The 24,194-nt window shown below is 38.6% G+C and overlaps 1 protein-coding gene and 1 long non-coding RNA gene across 2 annotated transcripts in view; one reads left to right on the forward strand and one right to left on the reverse strand.

Annotated features, from left to right (window-relative positions):
* LOC141571067 (uncharacterized) overlaps window positions 1-3,905 on the reverse strand; it is a 30,875-nt gene extending 26,970 nt beyond the window's left edge. The window contains exon 1 of the long non-coding RNA XR_012495585.1: window positions 3,797-3,905. This is a non-coding gene — a long non-coding RNA (uncharacterized LOC141571067). The remainder of the gene's footprint in view (window positions 1-3,796) is intronic.
* A 213-nt stretch (window positions 3,906-4,118) lies between these two features.
* Window positions 4,119-24,194, forward strand: part of CPB2 (carboxypeptidase B2) — a 56,657-nt gene continuing 36,581 nt past the window's right edge. The window contains exons 1-4 of the mRNA XM_019753549.2: window positions 4,119-4,273; window positions 17,567-17,642; window positions 19,295-19,419; window positions 20,924-21,032. Coding sequence (XP_019609108.2) covers window positions 4,200-4,273; window positions 17,567-17,642; window positions 19,295-19,419; window positions 20,924-21,032 — 384 coding nt within the window. The 5' untranslated portion in view covers window positions 4,119-4,199. The remainder of the gene's footprint in view (window positions 4,274-17,566; window positions 17,643-19,294; window positions 19,420-20,923; window positions 21,033-24,194) is intronic.

Consider the following 24,194-nt stretch of genomic DNA (forward strand, 5'->3'; position numbering starts at 1 on the left):
TTATAATAGCCCAAACTGAAAATATCCCAGATGTCCATTAACAGGAAAATGGATAAACAAATAGTGTTATATGACTTAGCAATAAAAAGGAATCAATTGTTGGCACATGCAACAACATGAAAGAATTTTTAGAACATGCTGAGCAAAAGAAACCTGACACAAAAGAGCGCATGCCATATGTACTGAATGTGTGTGTCCCCTACTCTTGCCCCTCATTCATATGTGGCAACTAATCCCCAGTGGAGTGGTGTTTGGAAGTGGGACCTTTGGATGTGATTAGGTCATGATGGTGGATCCCTCATGGGTGGGATTAAAACCCTTATAAAAGAGACCACAGAGAACTCTTTCATTTTCTTTCTGCCATGTGAGGATTCAGCAAGAAGATGGCCATCTTTGAACCAGGAAGCATGTCCTCACCAGAGACTGAATCTGTGCCTTGATCTCAGACTTCCCACCTTCCAGAACTGTGGAAAATAAATGTTTATTGTTTAAGCCACCCAGTCTGTTGTATTTTTGTTGTAGCAGCCTGAAGTGACTAGGACAATATATGATTCCATGAAGTTTTAGGACAGGCAAAATTAATCCAGGTGATATAATCAGAACAGTTGCTGCTAGAGTAAGGGGAGAATTGATTGGGAGGGATTTGAGGGAATTTTCTGAAGTGATGGAAATTTTCTATACCTTGATAGGGGTGTGGGTTACTCAAGTATACATATTTTTCAGAATGAATCTAATGGCATAGTTAAGATCTGTGCATTTCACTCTAGGTACCTCAGTTTTAAAAAGATACTGTCCACTACTGCCTAGGCCTGGTTTTTAAATAGCTGTTGGTCTGTAGGAGACAGAGGAGTAACTAAACCAGGAGAACTAAGCCAGTAACTAAGTCAAGTGATCCCTGCCTTGTGACTGGGTCTTTGAAAGCCACAATATTCTCATAGCATAGAAACTCCAAACACCGGTTCTTGATTGGAAGCCCAGAGGGGGCTTGGAGGCACGTGCAAAACAGAGAGAAGTGAGCATAGAAGGAAAAGGATAGAAAAGGAAACGAAAGCCTTCAAAATGAGCCTGCAAACCAAGTTTCCAAATCACAAAAGAAATCAAATGCTAAGAAAGGCAGCCAACAAAATCAGCACTCAGAGCTCGAATTCACCCCAAATATAATTAATCTTCTAGAGCAGTCTGACACAGACTTTGAAATAAGCATTTGAGGATTCTCAGCAACAGCTCTGAAGGAACCATATCCATAAAAAAATGAAACAATAAAATATTTTAAAATACATAAAAACAAAATGATAAATGTGAAAAATGACCTGTTATAAAAGTTGAAAAAATTATATGGTTATTGAAATAATAATTTACAAAAAACTACCTCAATTGACTTTGAAGTCTAAAGTAGACACAGAGTGAGTTAGTGAATTTGAAGATAGTGCTGAGAAACCCAGAACTCAGCAGACAGAGACAAAAACTATGATTTTTAAAAACATGAAGGAAAGTTACAAGACATGGAGGGTAGGTCAAGGAACAATGAAGGGAGCCCCGAAAAGGGAGTAACAGAGATACAATGACTGAAGAAATAATCAAATGACATTCCAAAATTGAACAAATATCTAAATCCTCAGATCAAAAATAGATTCTATGTACCAAGCAAGATAATAAATAAATCCACATCTAGACCACAGTAATGGATCTGGGGAACATCAAAGACAAGGATAATCCCTTAACGTCATTGAGCAGACAGGACAGCTGACTTGCAGAAGAATAATCACTTGGACAGCAGATGCCCATCATACCACAGCAGATGCCAGAAGACAATGGCAGACTTGCCACACTAGAATATTACTTTCAGCTAAACCAGTATTTGAAAATGAGGGCAGAATAAAGTTATTATTAGCCCTACAGAGCATAATAGAATTTACCACCAACAGATCTTCACTAAAGGAACTTTTAAAAGATTGCTTCAGCAAGAAGAAATGTAAACCCAGAGAGGAAATATCAAATACAAAATAAATAGCACAAAAATTGACAAAATTTTAAAAAGGAAAAAAAGGTAAAAGTCACTTGGATTAGTGCTCCTGCCCCCCTTCAGGGTGGCTAGGTTATTCATTTGAAACACAATTAAATTCATTTGTTTTTGTTTGTATTCATTTTATTTACTTGTATGTTTCTAGTATGTGGAAAAAGTAATATGCTGAGAAAGACAAATACCATATGATCTCACTTATATGCAGAATCTAAAGAACAGAATAAGTGAATGAACTAATCAGAGACAGTTTTGGAAACATGGAGGAAAAACAGAGGGTTGCTAGAGGGGCGGGGGGGTGGGGATAAGGGGAAGGTGAGAGGTTTTGGGAACGTACAGAGGGATAGTGGATGGGGGGAGGGGGGTTCACACAGTGTGAGGGATATAAATGATAAATGTCTAAGTTTTGCTTTGTCTTGTGCACCTGAAACTAATAAAATAAAAATAATGAAAAAAAGAAAAATTAACATGCTTCTAAAATTCACAACTATTCAAAAAGATTTACTCAAAGAAGGGTCCCTCTCCCCATCTTTTCTACTCTATTCTTATTCCCCCATCTTTTCCACTCAGTTTTCTACCCATCTGCTGTAGGTAACCAATCTCATTGATTTCTGATCTATCCTTCTGATGTAAATTTCTCCACCAATAAGCAGATACATATGTATTTTCTTTTATTCTCTTTCTTTCTTATATAAAAGGTAGTTTCAGTGGAGGTCACTTTGCTAGATTAAATATGTTTCAATAGTTTTGAATCTCAAAGAGACCAAGGTTTAAAATATCCTTTGCTTCTCAGAAGTCCATTGTGGAGAAGTTAATATATTTTGCAAATTTGCCTACCCTGATCTCAAGAACATTCAAAAGCATTTACAAGTGGAAATGGAGGGAGTGTACCTGGTCCCCATCCTCACAGAGGGTAAATATGGCCTCGTACCAGACAAAAATGTTATACGGTGCTGCCCTCAGAATGATGTGTCGTGGGCTGTTTCATGCCGGTCTCAGCCTAATAATAACCAATGTTGTGGCTAACTAGTCCTTGTGGTTCTTAAGATTCCAAGACACCCTTCAGCAGTATCTACCAGGAAACTTTGAAAAGATAGAAGTTTACTTATAAGACCTGAAAATTACACTGCACACCTGGGGGCCACACAGTGAGGTCACTGAGGGGGTGAGAGAGAGAGAGAGCCAGCCCACCCCGCCTGGGCCTAGACTTCTGCTTTTATTGAGGTTGAAGGTGGGGGCCAAGGGTTTCTCAGGCTAACTCTTTACTGGTGAATTTAAAACTTAACAGCATGGACTTAAATCACAGGACGAGAGAAAACAAGTAGCCCAAAAAATCAAGTATTGAAATCAACCAATATCTCTAGAACAAAGCAGCCTCAGTAGGTGGCCTAGCTCTTCACCTAGCCCTGTGGCTGGCAAGGTGTTTATTTCAAATAGCCATCTTTGAAGTGGATGTCTTGGCAATCAAATCTTAAATCCAGCAGTTGCATTATAAGAAAAATAAAAAGGTCAGGGCTTACACCCATGCCCCTTGATTTAGGTAATGACTATTATGGTGATCTTCCCTAAATAAGCATGACTTAAAGCAATCTGATTTCTTTACTGCTCTGATTTCTTTACTGTTGAGCTTCCCACAACATAGTATTCCTATCCTCTTAGGAGTGGGCCCATCATTCCATATGGACAAGGAAAAATCTTTTTGAATGGAGATTCTGTAATCCTCCACACAATCTCTGCTTTTCATCCTTGTATCAGCCACAAATTTGAGAAACTCACCTTCTATGTCTTCATCTAAGTTGAAAAAGACAGAGACAAGGGAAGACCTTTTTAGAACTCCACTAGAGACATCCCTCCACATGGCTCATGATCCATTAGTTAATACTCTACGGCTATGGCTCTCCAACAAACCCAACACATTCTTACTACATTGCTATCCTTTTAGTTTTGGCCTCATCGTCCCTGAGAAGTTAAATATTTTCTAGATAGTCTAAACCAAGAACAACAACTCTCATCATACTTTCTTTTTCTGAGTGGAAATGGAAGCTAAGTTGATTGATTACACATATGAGGGGAAACATGCCATTATATTTTAACCACTGTGTAAAGAAAGCTCTTACGTAACCAGCTGTTGGGACCCTTCTCTTCAGAGAATTTTGTTTTTCCAAAAAACACTGTTGCGATGAAGTTTTATAGCTTTGGAGTCCTTGTAGCCACCATCTTCTTCTGTGAGCACCATGTCTTCGCATTTCAGAGGTACCCGAATGGGATCCTAGAGGGTGGTGGGCCATTTCCCCACTTGCTTGCCCCACATGGAATCTAGTCAGTGCACTGGACTGGGGAGCAAATGTTAAAGTTTGAAGGTCAGCTCTTTCAGAAACTTTCCGTGTTGCCCGGACAAATAGTAAATTTCAGTATAAGGATCTCACTAGATCTAAGGTCTGTTTTATTTCTTATCTCACTCTAGTTTTATTACTGGGAGGACCCTGGATGATATGTATATTCAGTGGCTATGGAGATGGAAGAAATAGTAACTTTTATAAAAAGTAATTATTTACACCCTAACAAATATAAAATATATTAACTATAGATAATTTATTTTTTTCTTGTACATGGAACATAGGAGGGAGAAGAGGGTCAAGGTATCAAGGAGGTCTGGGTTGTGCATAAATATTCATCATGGAATGTAAAAGGAAGAATAGTTGTGTTATAAGAACAGCTACATGAACGTATCTAATTCTTATTTTGCTTCATAGAGTCATTCCTTTAAGATTTTCTACTATTAAGCACTTAGAAGAACAAACGAACTCATGCTCTAGTATATATAATACATGGCGAAAATAGTTCTTGGCTGTGTGTAATATTGTAATTGATTAACTAGTCAATGGTTAGGCTTCTTAAAATATATATATATTGTTTCCTTGGAAATTATTTTATGTTTTCCTTTGTTTGATTTTATGATCCTTTTCTCCTTCAAATATTTCTGAGACAGATTCCTCTCCCCATGTTAGTGAGTAGCAAAGAGATAAGAGACATACCAGGGACAGGGAAAATTTTACCAGAAAAATTTTTCTGAGTCATAAAGAGCATTTAAGACAATAGAGGTTGACTGGTAAGCCTGAAGCTGTGTTTGCACATCATCACTGGACTAACTAGCTACAGTTGGTTGATTCTTTTTTGTTCAATATGATTGTCAAGTGTCAAGCAACAAATTCCATCACCAAATAATGACTGTTGTTGAAGTGGCACAGGAGTCAAATTGCTAGAAACATCGATGACTTATATCTCTATGTTTGATCAATGAATTAGATGACTCTGATTTCTAAGGTCCTTGCCAGAGCTAATATCCCATAACTTTGTGATTGGCTTTAATTTACGGTGAGTGAGAGGGGAGGAGGAAAGGTGATAGCAATGTATCCAACCTGGTACTGCAGACAGTGACACTGTCATTGACAGATTGGGGAAAGAGAGGAAATTCATGGTTCTTTAGCACCTGAGTTGTCCCATGCACCGAGCGAGGCACTATGAAATGGGACCTTGTTAAATGCCTGCAATCGCACACTCTGGGGATCTCTGTCGACATTTTACAGAGGAACCTGAACCTCGGGAAGAAGAAATCGTTTGAACCAAATCAAACAGTAGAGTTTGGTTTCAAACCCACTGTAGCATCATTTCCATTTGTTTCATTGCACAGCATTGTCTCTAAAAAAAAAAAAAAATCTAGAAGTCAGGAAGAGAGCCCATTTGAAGGGATGTCGGGTTGAGTCACAGTAAGTTTGAGGAGAAGAAAGACAGTCTAGATGCAGGGAATGCATGAAAGACATGCCAGGGCTGGAGGTCCAGTCTACTGGTCTTCACCCACAGCAGGTCTAAAAGTGGCCTCAGTGCCAGCCCAACATAAGCATTGTCACAGCTGCTTCCAAAGCTTTGTGGTCTCTCCTACAGACAGCCGTCGTGTCATGCAGGGAACCAAACTCCTTCCTAAGACAGCCATTGGCAAGATGTACCAAAAGCTTTACCATGTGTCTTCAGAATGAGTAAGCATATAACAGTGGGATAGGACTAAATATTATGAAAACAAAAAAATTGAAAAGAAGGAAATAGTGAAGAAACAAATGAGAAAATTCCTTCATGCATGGTTTTACTTACTATTTTTTGCTTCAGCATATACTTTGAAGTCTGACTGACTCCTATGCTTGAAGAGAGGAATGAGACCATGGCAATATTTCAACCAAATAATATCCAACATATTTAATATTTTGTGTCTATTGTGATGGTCCCTATTTTTCGGGAGAGGGGTAACTGTAGCTTTGTGAGCAGAGAAGCATATCTGATTCATCAGTTCTGTCCCTGCACTAGAAATAATATCACAAACTCTTCTTTCTGTGAGTAAAAACATTGTTTGTACCAAATGATTCTGAGTGCCGCTTTTCCAGGAATGGCCAATTACTCAAGCTAAAAGGAAAAATCGAATTTGATTCACAGTGAAGATTTTGATGATTTATTTCTGGGGTTCTAAATATGATCTCTTATAGCCTGAGCTAACAGTCTGGCTTCTTCCTAAAGCTGTTCTTTGTTGTTCTCTTGTGATCAGTTTCCCAATAACACTTTGTATTCAGGCAATCTCTTAGTTGCTGATTTGTAGGTGCATTTTGATAAATCTCACCAATGAAATGCCCTGGAATGAGAACAAAAAAACTTTTAAAGGCATGAATACCATATGCGAAAGAGAAAGGCAACCAACAACAACAACAACAAAAATGTCTCCATATTCCCTAGCTTTTAAAGACCAAACACAATAAAGGATGCAAATAAAATACTGGCAAGAATCTGGTAAACAGAGTCATTAATTGCATTGTGCTATGATTACTTAAGTGCAGCCTGTCAGCTGAGGATATTTATTTGGAATCCGGAAGTGAGAAAAAGTAGGAAGAAGGAAAAGGAATGAGAGAGTAGAGAAGGGTTGAGGATAGAAGGCTTCAGAATTATTTATGGACCACAGGAAATGTTCCTTCTGTTGACTTCATATACTATCTGCCGCCAGTTTATTCACGTTCACTTAGCTTCCCACTGATAAATTATTTCATCTTAACAGAACACCAGTAACCTTAAAACGCTGTAATACGTAAAACAAAATTGCAGCCTTGGGCTATGTTTCATTGTTCAGAGACATCTTACCAGCTTTTTAAATTCAAAAATAATCTTTCAGAGCAGTGGCAAGTGTAAACCTTCTCCTATAAACCACAGTAGGCGATGGGCCTGGATGAGCATAATCCTGTTCTTGAGGTGAAGCACAGAGGAAATGTTGCCTAGGTATTAAATGTTGCAACCGTGGATCTGCTACATCTTACTGGTCCTCTTTGAGCTTCAGTTTACTTTTTATGTAAATTGACTTATTTCACTATGTTTGTATTTTTCATTCTATTTTTGGTGTTAGCCTGTTTTTCTTTTTCCCTATGGTTTTGGTTAAATCCTGTTACTGAATCACTTCAGAGATGAGATAAAAACATGTCTTTATATTTTTTCTCTATATGGTGGGGGTAATCTTTCCAGACCCTTACTTAGAAAGTTAGAAAATTCTATGGCTTTTTAGCCCACTCCTGAGTAATTGATAGTCTTTCGGCCATGTTAAAATGCAAAAAAAACCTCAATTCAGAAACTAGAATGTGGGTCCAACCAAGGTATTATTCAAATGTCTCAGGCTTTATTTGTAGAAAAACAACTTCCCACCTCTCTCCACACACACACTTGACTCTTTTTCATTAGTCCTTTTTTTGGGTTTTAACTTAGTAGACGTTTCTGAGATTCCCTTGATGGGAAATTCTGCAGACCAGGATAGATGCAGCTCTTTCTAGATGGTCACTGTGACTCACTCCATCCTTGACCTCTAGGGATCTTGCCTACTCCTCCAAGTTCTTGCTACTGAGATTTCCTCATCCCTTTAGGTGGCACTGTTGGATGGCATCTGAGTTATAGCTACTATATTACATGAAGTGTTTCTTCTTCTGATTTTGATTACTATCTAGCCAACTGGAAACCAACCACATGAAGGTTTAGCATTCTCAGGAGCAGGTATTAAGTGCTCATGTCTCTCTACACATGGAGATACCTGTTTAGACTCTCCCATCGTCTGTTGGAAGTCAAATTTAGATTGAGAGAACTACAAAAAGTTGCTGCAAAGAAATATCTTTATAAATCCTCTCTGTCTCTGCACCTTGACCACTTCTTATAGTCTCTCTCCAGGTAAGAGAACATAAGTGATGAAACTTATTTTCAAAAATTTAAATTCTACCTAAGGTGTTCTGACCTACCTTCATCCCATTACTTGATTCTATTGTGTTGGCACTTTGATCAAACTCAAGATAGAGTCCAACTCACCACAATTTGAACTTGGACATATCAATATATTTTACAGTGAATTTTTACCCTTATGATTTTACTCCTCCACATTTCTTAACGTATTTTTTATGTTTCCTTAAGTTTTTGGGTTTTTTTCCCTTAAGAAAGAGGCCCATTTGGGTGGCACATTTTTTATCTTACAGTTTCTTTCTTTCTCCTCTGTTGACTAACTTTGGTACTTTTCTCTTCTTTCATACATTAGAAAAATACATTAGAAAAATCTTATCTTCTGGTCAACACAAGACTTCCTTTATGTGACATTGAAATTCAGCCTGTGAATAATGTATCTCATTTCGTTGTTAGCTTAACTCATTAGGAAGTTAACTCTAAAATTATAATGATTAAATTACATGCATCCCCACTTCTTTATACTTCACATCAAAAGACAGCTTGGAGTTTGTCACTCTTTTGCTCAAAACAGTGCCCAACCATGTTGTAAATAAGGGCCACAATCCTGCCCCTAGCATTGAAGACCCTTGGTAATCAGGTCTGAGCCTGCCCATTCATCCTGGTTTTGTTTCCTGGTACATCCCAGCATCAGCACCATATTCCTGTCCTCCTGGATCACTTACCATTCCCTGAGCTCTGATTTGGTTCTTCCACATATGCACCAGCCACTTACATTATCTTTGTCTCTAATTCACTTGTCAAAAATCTACCTATTTTTATTTTATGCCATTCATTTCCCTTTCACCTATCAAATCCTACCTGCCTCAAAAATTCAGCTCAAAGTGTCTCCATTCTCTGACTAGCTCAGCCAAAAATAACTTCTGATTTTATTTAGGTAGCAGAGGATTTGTGTAGCACTTATGTGGTACTTTTCATATTTTAGTTCAAATAGTATGCATTTGTGTGTGTGTTGTGGGTTAGTTTGCCCATGAAATAGACTCTGAGAGTTTTACATATAGGAATTATACTGGAAAGTGATCTCAAGATGAACATTTGTGGAGGAATGAAAGGAGAGAATTGTTCACAGGAGGAATTGAGCTGTGATGCAGTCAAAACAAAGGCCTCAGCTACACCTACAGGGAGCCCCGAAACTGGGTTGTCCTTGCAGAGTTGTCCCAAATTAAGGCAAAGAGGTATGACTTTATGACCCATATTTATTGGTCATTGCATGTGGACTGTACCTGAGAGGGGGCAAGACCGTGGCAACATGGCCCTCCTTAGACAAGAGAAAGTCCTGGAAAGGAATTCAGCTGAGAGCTGCCAACACTCCCAGCACCTGGGGAAATGGGATTTCATTTCGTCCGGGCAGCATACATGGCATCTACTATATAGTCATGCCTTGTGCTACTCAGATCAATCTGCTTCATAAAATAAATTTTGGGAGCACTTGCTCTAGGATCCTGGTTGGTCTCTTTTCTGAGAGGAAACTTGCAAGAGGAACATTCATGGGATTAACTACAGACCCTACAGTTAGAGCTAGTCTTGAGACAGTGAACTAGAAATGTCAGAACTCTTGTGGCAGATGGTAAAAAAAGAGGGATAAAAAAATCCTGAAATAGGACATGTTAGACTGAAAACACTATGAAAAGCTAGAAAACCCCCTGGATAGCTATATTCCACTGATGAATTCAGAGGACATTTGAAAGCAATAAGAAATGTACTAGTGAGAGGGTCACGGGCATAATGAGAAGCTCTGTAGTGGTTTTTTCAGTCAGAGTAGCTTTTATCATCATATTTTTCCTGACTAAATACAATAAATTCTCTTTCTGGTTTAAAAAGTAAGTAATATGGAAAAGCATAAAATCAGGGAGAAAAACTGTTTTTTAAAAAAGTGTACAATTCTCCACTGCAGATGCCATGGCTTTGCTATAGGTGTCTATATTGTGATTCTCCTATCACCTGCCAAAACCTCCAAATGGCATCTTTTCCCATCACAGGTACCTCTAATCCCATATGGTATACCAGGCCACTTGGCCCAAGTGCATGGTTTTGGGCCAAGTGCAACACTGACATTCAATTTTATTTATATTAATTTCAGGTGTATAGCACAGTGGTTAGAAATTTATATAATTTAAGAAGTGGTCCCCCTTACTAGTACCCAGTTGGCACTATACATAGTTATTCCCATATTATTGATTATATTCCCTATGCTTTATTTTACCATCCCCATGACTATTTTATAACTACAAATTTGTATTTCTTATTCCCTTCACCTTTTTCACCCTGCCCCCAATCCTCCTCCCATTTATCACCACAACAGATCTAGTACCCATCTGACACCACACATCGTTATTACAATATTATTGACTATATTCCTTATGCTATTCCCTATATCCCCGTGACTACTGTGTAACAACCAATTTGTACTTCCCCTTTTCCAACGATGCTCAACCCCCTTCTCATCTGGCAACCATCAAAATGTTCTGTGTATCTATAAGTTTCTTTCTGTTTTGTTTAGTTTGTTCTTTACATTCCACTTATAAGTGAAATCATATGACATTTGTCTTTTGCTGTCTGACTTACTATACTCAGCACAATACCCTCTATGTTCATCCATGTTGTCTCAGACGGCAAAATTTCATTTTTTTACAGCTTAATAATATTCCATTGTGTGTTTGTACCATCTCTTCTTTATCCACTCATCCATTCAGGGACACCCAGGTTGCCATCATATCTTGGCTATTGTAAATAATGCTGCAATGAACACATGGATGAATACATACCCTCAAAGTAGTGTTCAGGTTTCTTTGAATATATATCCAGAAGTGGGAATACTAGGTCCTTTTTTGTCTCTTGTTGCAGTCTTTGTTTTAAAATCTATTTTGTCTGGTTTAAGTATTGCTACCCCAGATTTTTGTTCATTTGTTCCATTTTCATGAAATAGCTTTTTCCATCCCTTTATTTGCAGTCTCTGTGTGTCTTTCAATCTCAAGTGAGTCTCTTCTAGGCAGCATATGTAAGGGTCTTGTTTTGTTATCCATTCAGCCCCCATATCTTTTGATTGGAGCATTTAATCCATTTACATTGAAAGCAATTGTTCATAGGTATATAGTTATTGTCATTTTATTATTCATATGTTGTTTATTATTTTTGTCTTAAAGAAGCCCTCTAAGATTCCTTGTAATACTGCTTTGGTGGTGATAAACTCCTTACTTTTTTCTTGTCTGAGAAACTCTTTTTCTAAATGATAGCTTTGCTGGCTAGAGTTATCTTGGTTGTACGGCCTTGCTTTTCATCACTTTAAATATTTCGTGCCAATCCCATCAGGCCTGCAAACTTTCTGTTGAGAAATTAGCTCACAGTCTTATGGGAGATCCCTTATAGGTAACTAACAGCTTTTCTCTTGCTGCTTTTAATATTCTTTCTTTGTCTTTAACACTGGCGTTTTAATTATGATGTTCTTGGTGTTGGCCTCTTTGGGTTCATCTTGTTTGGGACTCTCTACATTTCCTGGGCTTTTATGTCTATTTCCTTCACCAGGTTAGGGAAGTTTTTCCTCATTATTTCCTCAAATATATTTTCAATTCATTGCTCTCTCTCTTATCTTTCTGGTACCCTTATAATGTGAATGTTAGAATGCTTGATGTTGTCCCAGAAGTCTCTTAAACTGTCCTCATTTTCAGGGCTTCTTTTTTCTTTTTGATGTTCTGATTAGGTGTTTTCTGCTACCTTATCTTCTAAATCACTGATTCGGTCCTTTGCTTCATCTAATCTAATGTTGAATCCCTGGAATGTATTTTTCATTTTTGTTATTGCATTCTTTATTTCTGACTGGTTCTTTTTTATGTTTTCTATCTTCATTTTTATGTTTCCTATGTCTTTTTTGAAGTTCTTCCTGAGATCATTGAGCATCTTTATAACTAGTGTTTAAAATTCTGCATCTGGTAGATTGCTTGTCTCCATTTTGTTTAGTTCTTTTTCTGGAGCTTTGTTCTGTTCTTTTATTTGGAACATGTTTCTTTTTCTTCCCATTTTGGCTGCCTACCTGTATTTGTTTCTGTGTATTAGGCAGGGCTGCTATGTCTCCTGGTCTTAGTAGAGTGGCATTAGGTAGTAGGTGTGCTGTGGGGCTCAGTAGCACAGTCTCCTTGGTCACCAGAGCCATGTACTCCAGGTGTGTCCCTTGTATGGGTTGTATGTGCCCTCTTGTTGTAGTTGAGCCTTGGTTGCTGTTTTCACCTCAATGGGAGGAACTGACCCTCTGTCTCATTGGTTGTGAGAACTGACCATGACAACAGTGGAGGTGCTGTTGTGCAGGGGGCTGACTCTACAGAGCAAGATCTGCCTCGTCAGGGCTCTGGTGCCTGCAGAATCTGTCCCTTGGGTATGTCATCTTTGGAGGTGGCTAGGTGAGGCTCTAGCTCATTTCAAAGCTAGCCCCTGGGTGCAACAGCCCCAAGGCCGCTAAGGAGGGGACCCACTGCAAGTTAAGTTCAGCCAAAGCACATGCCCCACCCAGAGCCACCTGGCAGGAGCCACAAAGCAATCCACAGATGGCTGCCACAAGTGCTGTGCTTGGAAATGCTCCAAAAGGCCAAGTCGTGAATTAGGGCTGGCTGCTGCTAATGCCAGGCTTAGAGTTGCTCAGCCAGAGATACAGGACATGGTCAAGCCAGGTGCTGCTTTTTGGGGTTCTGTGAACCTTTGAGAGACCCTAGGAAAGTCTGCAGCATGAGCTAAGGCAGGCGGTTTGTAAAAAAAAAAAAAAAAGCCACTGGAAGCGGCTTGGGTGTGCACAAAAGTTGGTTGGGGCAAGATCTCAGAATCAACACAGCATGATGAATGAATGGCGTCATCAACTTGATGGAGATTCAGATACTGCAGCCGCCTGAGTGCATGCCAGGAAGGGGGAGTGCTCAACAAAGAAACAATGACTTCCACCAGTGTCTCCATCTGGGAGAAAGCTGCCCCTCCAGCTTTCATCCTGAAGCCAGACAGCTCAGTTGTCTGTGTGTCCCTGGCATCTCTCCAGCTGCTGCCCCAGCGCTGGAGCTCAAAGAAAGTGATTCTATTGGTGAGTAAGTCAGTGCCCAGTCCCTTTAAGAGGAGCATCTGGGACTTTAGCCACGATATCCACTGGTTTTCAACCAGAAATGACGGGGTCTTCTCTCCCTGGCGCTGGAACCCTGGGATAGGGTACCTGGTGTGGCACTGGGATCTGTTACTCTTTTGGGGGGGAGGAACCTCCACAGCTGAGATGTCCCTTCTGATTTTTAACGCTCACATGCAGGTTTGGGACCAGCCCATTCTGCATCTCTGCCCCTCCTACCAGTCTCAAGGTGGCTTCTTCTGTATGTCCTTAGTTGTAGGGCTTTGGTTCAGCAAGATTTCAGGTGATTCTCAATGATGGTTGTTTTCTAGTTTAGTTGTAATTTTGATGTGTTTGTTAGAGAAGTTAAACACAGCATTTACCTACTTCACTATCTTGACCCCAGATTTCAATTTCATTTTTATACCTCATCAAGAAAGAACTAAGAGATTGAATATTAAAAGTTACCATTTACAAAAGAAAAACAAATTTGCTAGAATAAATATAATAAACATGTGCCAAATCTTTCTTTTCCCCTTTTTCTGCCTCCCCCTGCAACTCTGGTTCAAGCCATTGTTTTTCAGTCTAGTTGTGTAGGACACAGCTCCCTGGCCCATGCTGGTGTTATGAGCCTTGCGCTCCCCTGGCTGAGGCAGTCAGTCGGCCTCTCACAGCAGCTCTCGGCAGCTCACAGCAGCCCACATCAGCCCACAGCAGCCTGCAGCAGCCCACAGCCACTCATGTGGACCTCCAGCTGCTCATGGCAGCGCAACTCCAGGGAGAGCCATTGTTCACACTCTTAGCAGTAGAGGGCGCAGCTCATTGGCGCATGTGGGAATCGAACTGGTAACCTCAGTATTTGGAGCACTGCACTCCAACCACCTGAGCCAGCAGGCCGGCCTGCAAAATCTTAGTGAGTATAATTATAAATCTTTATCGAAAGCTACTAAAGAAAAGTGTAAACCAATAGACAAATCTATTGTATTTACTGATAAGAAGACTTAGAATCGTCAGGATGCCTGTTCTCCACAAGTTATTGATCTATAGGTTAATATAATTCTAATCAAAATCCAAAAATTTTATGGAACATGACAAGCTGATTTTTAAAATGTGTGTGGAAAAACAAAGGATTGAACCAAGTGGACCTTAAAAAGATCTAGGAAAGGGAGAGCAGAAGCAGAAGCTTGTCCTACAGGATGTTAAGATTTAATATAAAGCTACAGTCATAAAGATGAGTGGTGTTGGCACAAGGATAGACAAGTAAATCAATGGAACATAAGAAAGAGCCAAGAAAGAGAGCACACTGTATTACCGAGGGTAATCCTTGATTATGCTATAATAACTAGTTCCCTTGAAATAGCTTCACATGCCACAACCAAGGTTTATTTCTCATTCGTATCACCAATTGATGAAGGTTACAAAGCTCTCCCTGCTATTCTCCTGCAATGTGGAGATCTGGGCTGCTTCCAGTTTGCAACTTTACATCTTGGGATTCTTTGCTTCTAGCCACAGGATGAGCGGTAACCCATGAAGTGTCCCACCTGCTTTTAATTGTGGCATATCACTCCCACACACATTCCCTTCGTGGAGAACTCAGTTACGTGGTCTCAATGCAACACGAAAGGCTAGGAAATGTAATTTTTCTATGTGCCCAGGAAAAGGACATGATGTGATGAACCAGCAACCAGCATTGTTTCTGCAAAATAGTATGAAAACTTATATATGACAGAATTGGCATAGCTGATCCCTGGGGAAAGTATTGATGATTAATAAATGATGTGAAGAAGAAGGAGAAGGAGAAGGAGAAGAGGAAGAAGAACTCAATTCCTGCTTTACACTGCACTCAAACAAATAATTTTCAAAGGATTAAAAACTTAAATGAGAAAGACAAAAGAAATATAAGAAAATATCTTTATGACCCAGTATTGGTGAAGGGTTCTTAACACAGAGAAAAAACAGAAACCCAGAAGAAAATGATGGATAAAAATATATCATGAGGAAAGAGAAAAGACAAACTGGTAGAAGATATTTTCAATACATTTAACTGAAAAGGGTTAGTATCTAGACTACAGAAAGAAATTATACTAGCCAACTGTGACAAAAAAAAAAAATCTGATGGAAATAACTGTACTTCATTAGTAAGTCAGAAAATTAAAATTACAATTACAAGATTTCATTTCACAACCATTAAATTGGAAAAATTAAAGTCAGATATCATTAGTGTTAGCAAGGAAGAGGAGCTACGGGAAATGTTTTCCACTACTGGTGAGAATATAAATTGGTTTAAAAAGGTTGAGAAATAATTTGGCACTATCTCATGCAATTAAAATTGTGCATACAACCAAGGAATAGCAATTCCACTTGTAGACAAATTCTTACACTTGTGAATTGTGACTAGATACTTCAACACAAATGTTAATCTTGAAAAATACAATATGGAGTGAAAACAACAAGATACAGAAGAAGACATATAGTATACTATCTTGTAGAGTTAAATCAAGCAAGTATAAGGATATTTTAAGAATCCACACATACACAAATCCATGCATGTGCTTAAGAATCTATACTACAAAGAAAAGCAAGCCAATGAACAAAGTGAAAATGTAGGAAAGTGGATGTTGTTGGGAATATAGCAGCCAGGCAGTGTGGGGAGCTTCAAGGACACCAATAAAGTTGGATTTCTGATGTGGTGTAATGGGTTCACAGGTATTAATTTAGTTGTGTAATAAGCTAGTGTCAGCATAAATATTCCCTTATGCATGAAATATGTAATTTTTTAAATTAACACACACAAACACACACACACACACACACACGAAAGAAAAAGTAAGCATTCTGCAAACTGATTCCCATTTAAGAGAGCGGTTGATTTTGCAATTGTTTAGGAGCAGAAAGAGTGAGTATATCTTCTCTTTTTAACACTACACTTAGTCTATAGCAAGATCCTCTTTCCTTTTAATATTTGAAGTTTATTTACTTTTTATAATTATCTCGAAACCCCTCCCATATAATTTATGTCATTTTTACTTTTTTAAAAAACTAAATTAATTGGGGTAACATCAGTTAATAAAATTATATAAGTTTCAAGTGTACAATTCTATAATACATCATCTGTATATTGCATTGTGTGTTCATCACCCAAAGTCACGTCTCCTTCTGTCACCACTTATCTGACCCCTTTTACTTCCTCCCTCCCCCTTTACCCTCTGGTAACCACTAAACTGTTGTCTGTGTGTATGAACTTCTGTCTATATGTTTGTCTTGTTTGTTCATTTGTTGCTTTCAGTTTTATATCCCACATGAGTAAAATCATATGTTTGTTTTTTTTTTACTTTTTCCATGTGCTTATTTTGCTTAGCATGATATTCTGAAGATCCAGCCATGTTGTCACAAATGGCAGTATTTCATCTTTCCTTATGGCCAAGTAATATTCCATTGTGTATATGTACCACACTTTTATCCAATTATTTATCGAAGGACACTTCAGTTGTTTGCATGTCTTGGTCATCATGAATAATGCTGCAATGAACATAGGAGTACATACGTTTTTACAGATAAATAAATGTTTTCAGATTTTGGGGGTAGATACCCAGAAAAGGGATTGCTGGGTCACATGGTAATTATTTTCTTCATTTTTGGATGAACCTCCATACTGTTTTCCATGGTGGCTGTACCAATTTACATTCCCACCAGCAGTGTATGAAGGTTCCTTTTTCTCCACAGCCTCTCCAACACTTGTTATTACTTGTCTTGTTGATAATAGCCATTCTAACAGGTGTGAGGTGGTACCCCATTGTGGTTTTGGTTTGCTTGTTGATAATAGCCATTCTAACAGGTGTGAGGTGGTACCCCATTGTGGTTTTGGTTTCCATTTCCCTAAGTAGTGAAGTTTAGCATCTTTTCATACGTCTATTGGCTGTTCATATGTCTCCTTCAGAGAAGAGTCTGTTCAGGTCCTCTGCCCATTTTTTAATTGGATTGTTTGTTTTTTGTTGTTGAGTTGTATGAGTTCTTTATATATTTTGGATATTAGCACATTATCGGAGGTATTGTTTACAAATATCTTCTTCTATTTGGTTGGTTGCCTCTTTGTTTTGTTGATGGCTTCTTTTGCTGTGCAGAAGCTTTTTACTTTTTTTTTAACATCAAAATCCTGTTTTATGTTTTCCCAGTGGCCAAGTTTTATCTGCTCTTCCTACAACATCTAGGCAAATTCAAATTCTGCAGAATCTTACTACAACATGTGAGGTAATTTTTCCCTCATTTATCTTTATATTGGTTTCATTTTGTGGAAGTATTATGTGCCATGTTCTCTCCTATATGTTGTCTAACATATATAGTTGGTTTAAACCCCTCTTCTTACAGCCTTCTCCCCCTTCCCATAATCACATGATTTTGCTGGTTTCCAAAATTAAACCTTCATTTGTGTTCCTGGCTTCTCAGCCAACTGCATAATAGTTCCTTGGAATTGAAAGTGTGTACTTAACAAGATGCTATGATAACAGACGTCCAATAGGACTTTGCTTATAAAACAATGGTTTTTAACCAAGAAGCAAGCATCAAAAACACAAGTAAAAATTTATTAAAATTTTCATACATGGGACCCATCTCCCCAGAATACCTAAGGTGTGGAAGACTGATAAGAGTTACAAAATATCATGGTAGAAAATTGATGGCTCCCTGTTTGTCAGTTAGGGTTCTCCAAGAAGCAGACCAGATTAAAGACATGAGAGATTTACTAGGGTGCATGCTTGTGAAGGAAGAAGAGGAGGGAGCTGGAGATGGCAGGGAGCACGCTCACACCATGATACAGCTCTGACACCTGTGCAGAAAGGTAGATTGTGCATGGACAGTCTATCTAGACTACAAAGCAGCTCCACAGAAGGTTTGGCTGGACCAGTCATGAGTCCTTAAGCCAAAGTCACCTGTAAGAGGAAACTCATACCTGGCAGGAATGGACCTGCATTAATACACCCACAATGCTGAATCACTGACTGGCTGCTGCCCTGCAGCAGCAATGGCCTCAGTCTCTGGTGGACCAAAAGGGGGCTCAGCAGGGAAGGTCAGTCACCTCTCCCTCTCCCAACAGAAGAGGTGAGCAGTGAATTTTCATAGTCACCACACCATGGACAGAGGAAATACCAGCAGAGGAGCATCAGAGATATAGAATTTAGTCCTTGGTCTGCCACTTTCTAGATGTGTGATTTTAGACAAGTTAGCTATGAGCATTAATTTCTTCATCTGAACAATGAAAATAATGACACTTGCCTAGTCTATGTTAAAGTGTTACTATTAGGTTGGTGCAAAAGTAATTGCAGTTTTTGCAATTAATTTTAACCTTTTAAACCGCAATTACTTTTGCACCAACCTAATATAATGATCAAAGGAAATGAGTGTGAATATGCTTTGAACCAGTGCAGTAAAATACAAAAAAATGTAAATAATTTTGGAAGACATTACCCGAAGTTCATAATTAGATTAAAGTATAAGAACACTGGCATGATAATAGTATCAAGGATATGGAATTTTTATTAAAGAAAATCACCATTTAATCAACTTTCTAGACAAAATTTTGTTTCTCTTATAAACATCTGACTTAAACATCCAGTTTTACAATTGGGCCATAAATATATTCATTCACTCATTCATTCATTTTCTCTTCAAGTGTTTATTGAGTACCTAGTATGTTTCAGGCCCTTTAGCAACTGGGGTTACAGAGAAGAATAAAACAAGCTCCCTGAAAAAAATGTTTATAATGCCATGTGTGTGAATGAGGACCAGTGGCCAGGAAGTCTTTTCCATTTCCCTTATAGGCACACTTTTCTGATTTTAGCTTCAGATGAAAATGATGTGAACAACAATTTTTTTGTTTTATCATTGTTTTCCCTTTGAAACTGCAGATTGTCCTCTGGCAGCCGGTAACAGCTGAATTTATTGAGAAGAAAAAAGCAGTCCATTTTTTTGTGAATGCATCTGATATAAGCACTGTGAAAGCCCATTTAAATGAGAGCAGAATTTCATTCAGGTAAGCATCATTCAATATTTATTGAATAGCTATTGTAAGCACCTATTATGCATTTGACTAGCAGATGGTATAATTGCTTCCTGGAAAAATTAATACTTACATTAGACATGGCAACATGGAAATCTCTGAAGTGAACTGGCGATGAACCCCAAGTACCTAGATCTGTGATCTTGAACAAGTGGTTTAACCTCTCAGGACCTTGCTCCCTTATCTCAAAATGACGGCTAGAGTCAGTAGTCTGTGGAGCCTCTTATAGTTCCTCCTAATTCTTTCCTTCTTATAGTTTTGCTACTCTGTACCCAGACTTGAGGAGCAAAATTGTCATTCACTTTAGTAGACTTTAGTAGAATTCTAAAAAGCAGCTGATGAAGAGGATTTTACTTCCTTCACAAGGTCAGTGAACATTCCTGACTGGTCCTAGATTACAAAGTGTATCAGATGTGATTTCTGCGCAGAGTCCACGCCCTCTTCCTTTGGGAGTCTCCCATCCACTATCTCCTCTCTCTATCCATCGCCCGAGTGCCAGTGTCCTCTTGCTGTTCTAGCACTTCCTGGAGGCCATGCTCTCTCCTCTGTATCATGTACTCTCCAATTTGGAGAATACACTATGATAATTATTAATAATATGTTATAAGCGTTTACTGCCATCTAGGAACTGTGCTGGGCCTTTTTATCATTTAATTCTTATTTAACCCTGTGAGGTTAAATTTGCCTCATTGTCCAGATGAAAGAGGTTTTGAAACTTACAAATGAATTTCTCAAGGTCAACCATGCTAGAACATGGCAGAGGTAGGAGTTGAACTTTCTGATGTCAAAGCTTTGGCTTTTATCTATTGGCCTAAATAAAAGTAAAGAAGCCATTATTAAAATGATATCTAACTTTTAAATTGTTCATCCCAGGTAATTAAATGGCTTAATTCAGTTAAAAATTTTGCCCAGTTAACAATGTGGCATTTCTCAAGAGGCATTACATAAGATGATTTTCCCATACCTTTCCTTTTCCTGTGCTTGTATTTCTCTAGAGATTTGATCATCTTTGGCTGTGTATAACATCTAGTATAGGTCAATAGTTGTCACAATGGAAAACGAAAAGAAAAGCCTTTTTGCTTCCCCTTGGTTTTTAACTGAAAAGAGAATAACACAATGTTACTCTAAATTGAAGAATGTTGTCCATTAACCTGTATGTTCACATAAAAGACACTGATGAAGCACAATCAAGAAATGTTGATAACAGTGGAGGAAGGGTGAGATTTTGAAGGCCCTGAAAACATACCAGATAGGGCACTTTCTCTCCAGTGCCCATGAGGGCTCTGCCAAGAGGGTTTGTGAATTTCATCCTACTGCACTGTTAGGTGGTGTTGTTTTCACCTTGATGAACTTTTGCTTGTTAGATTTCTTAGTGATTTCCCCCCAACCCGTGCTCATGTGTTGGGGTTGCAATGGGCCATGTGGGAAAATCAGAGCCCTTTTTGGAAACCAGCTTGCCCTCTGTTTCATCACCTAGTGTCTTGATGGAAGATGTGGGAGATATTATCCGCCAGCAGACTTCCAACGACACGGTCAGCCCCCGGGACTCCTCCTCATACTACGAAAATTATCACACACTAGATGAAGTAAGCCATCACATTTCTCTCCAAAATTACTGTTTTCATTTAACCAGCATTTCCATTTCAACCACAGGAAATTATTAAACTATCAGAATTGGTGGAAGAGGGTAAAAAATATCACAATTGGGTTGATCATACAGTGGTAATTCACCCTTTCGTAGATAACTTCCCTTGGAAGATTGCTTCATATTTGGTAAACTGCCTCTAACCAGGTTGTTTGTCCACAGCTAAGCATATCTCTAACTGCTAGGAGTAAACTGCATGCAAAGGAAGAGCAGGAAATAAAAAACAGTGTCTAAATTTTTATCGAAACTGCCACAAAAAAATTAAGAGTCCAATTCATCATGTCTCTTTGGATCATAACCCTGATAGCACTCTTACTGAATAATTGTCACATTATCCACTGAGTTAAAGAAATGTATTCAATTATTTAGTACACTATAAATAAGTCCATCTTATTTCCTTTAGGATGAAACTATGAAATAATAATGATGATAATCATAATCATAATTATGTCTGTGTTTTATTCGTTAAGAAATTGATTTTTTTTTCTTATCAGTACTTACAAGTTCCAATTTTTCCAGAAGGAACCTGAGGAAGATGTCAATGTTTAGTTGACCTCAGTAAACTTTCATAAAGTACTCTAAGAGCCATTTCCTTGTATTTGTTAGCTGAGAGGGTGAACCCCTTGGAGGACTTCCTTTTCTTTTTTAAATAATTTTTTATTTTTCAATTATAGTTCGCATACAATATTATAATAGTTTCAGGTGTACAATACAGTAATTAGACATTTACATACTTACAAACTGATCACCCCAATAAATCTAGTACCAATCTGACACAATACACAGTTATTACAATATTATTGACTGTATTCCTTATGTTATACTTTACATTCTGATGACAATTTTGTAGCTGCAAATTTGTACTTCTTAATCTCGTCCCCTTTTTCACCCATCCCACCCCCAAAGCCTTCCCATCTGGCAAACATCAAAATGTTTTCTGTATTTATGAGTTTCTTTCTGTTTTGCTTGTTCATTTATTTTGTTCTTTAAATTCCACATATAAGCAAAATCACATTACATTTGTCTTTCTCTGTCTGACATACTCCACTCAGCACAATAGCCTCTAGGTCCATCCATGCCATCACAGATGGCACGAACCCATTCCCCTCCATGGCCCAGCAATATTCCATTGTATATATGTACCACCTACTCTTTATCCATTCATCATCCATGAACAGACACCCAGGCTGCCTCCACATCTTGGCCACTGTAAACAATGCTGCAATGAACATTCATCCCCCGAAGTAATATTTTGGGTTTCTTTGGATAAATATTCAAAAGTGGGATTACTTGGTCCTTCTTTGTCTCTTGTTATAGCCTTTGTTTCAAAATCTATTTTGTCTGGTATAAATATTGCTACCCCAGTATTTTGTTTGTTTGTTTATTTCCTTGCTTGCTTGCTTGTTTGTTTGTTTCCATTTTCATGAAACATCTTTTTCCCATCCCTTTACTTTCAGTCTGTGTGTGCCTTTACATCTGAAGTGAATCTATTATAGGCAACATACTTAAGTTCTTGTTTTCTTATCCATTTAGCCACCCTGTGTTTTGATTAAAGCATTTAATTCATTGACACTTAAAGTAATTTGATAGATATGTAATTATTGCCAATTTGATATTCATATTTTTTATCTTTTTTTATCTTAAAGGAATCCCTCTAACATTTCTTACAATACTGGTTTGACAGTGATGAACTCCTGTAGCTTTTTCTTGTCTTAGAAGTTCTTTCTCTGTCTTTCCCTGGGTACTGCAATCTTGTTTGTAGGTCCTTGCTTTTCATCATTTTGAATATTTTGTGCCAATCCTTTCTGGCCTGCAAAGTTTCTGATAAGAAATTAGATGATAGTCTTATGGGAGCTCCCATGTAAGTGACTAACTGCTTTCTCTTGCTGCTTTTAACATTTTTTTCTTTGTCTTTAATATTTGACATTTTAATTATGATGTGTCTTTGTGTGGGCTTCTTTGGGTTCATCTTGCTTGGGACTCTGTGCTTCCTGAGCTTGTATATCTATTTCCTTCACCAGGTTAGGGGGGTTTTCCATCATTATTTCTTCAAATAGGTTTTCAATTCCTTGCTCTCTCTCTTCTTCTGGTACCTTTATAATGCTAATGTTGGTATGCTTGATATTGTCCCAGAGGCCCTTTAAACTGTCCTCATGGTTTGCATTTTTTTCTTTTTGCTGTTCTGATTGGGTGTTTTCTGCTACTTTAACTTCTAATTCTCTGATTTGATCCTCTGCTTCATCTACTGTTGAATTCCTCTTATGTATTTTTCATTTCAGTTATTGTATTCTTTATTTCTGACTGGTTTTTTTTTGTTTTCTATCTCTGTTTTTATGTTTCCTATATCTGTTTTGAAGTTCTCCCTGAGATCATTGAGCATCCTTATAATGAGTGTTTGGAACTCTGCATCTGGTAGATTGCTTATCTCCATTTTGTTTCGTTCTTTTCCTGGGGCTTTGCTCTGTCTTTTACTTAAGACATGTTTCTTTGTCTCCCCATTTTGGCTGCCTCCCTGTGTTTGTTTCTATGTATTAAGTAGAGCTGTTATGTCTCCTGATCTTAGTAGAATGGTGTTATATAGTAGGTGTCCTGCGGGGCCCTGTGCTGCAGTCTCCCTGGTGACCTGAGCTGGGTGCTCCAGGTGTGTCCTTTTTGTGAGTTGTATATGCCCTCCTATTGTAGTTGAGCCTGAGTTGCTGTTTGCATGACAATGGGAGGAATTGACCCTTAGTCTGGTTGGTTGTGAGGACTGGCTGTGACTACACCATAGGAGCTGCTGTTCAAGGGCTGACCCTATGGAGCAGGATTTTATTTAGCAGAGCTCTGGTCCCTGCCCAAACAGCTCTTTGGGTATGTTGCACACTGAAGCATCTGGGTGGCCCTCCAGCTTGGTCATAAACTGGCCACACAGTGTGCCAGCCATGGGGCCTCCTGGAAGAAGCCCTGACACTGGCCAAGTTCAGCCATAGCCTGTGCCCTGCCCAGAACTACCTGGCATGAGCCACAAAGCAACCACAAATGGCCACCACCTGCACTGGGCTTGGAGGTGCCTTGAGAAGTCAAGGTGCAAATTGAAGCCAGCTGCTGCTAGTGCGGGGCTTGG

The sequence above is a fragment of the Rhinolophus sinicus genome, linkage group LG04 (assembly GCF_036562045.2).
Source record: "Rhinolophus sinicus isolate RSC01 linkage group LG04, ASM3656204v1, whole genome shotgun sequence".
NCBI lineage: Eukaryota > Metazoa > Chordata > Mammalia > Chiroptera > Rhinolophidae > Rhinolophus > Rhinolophus sinicus.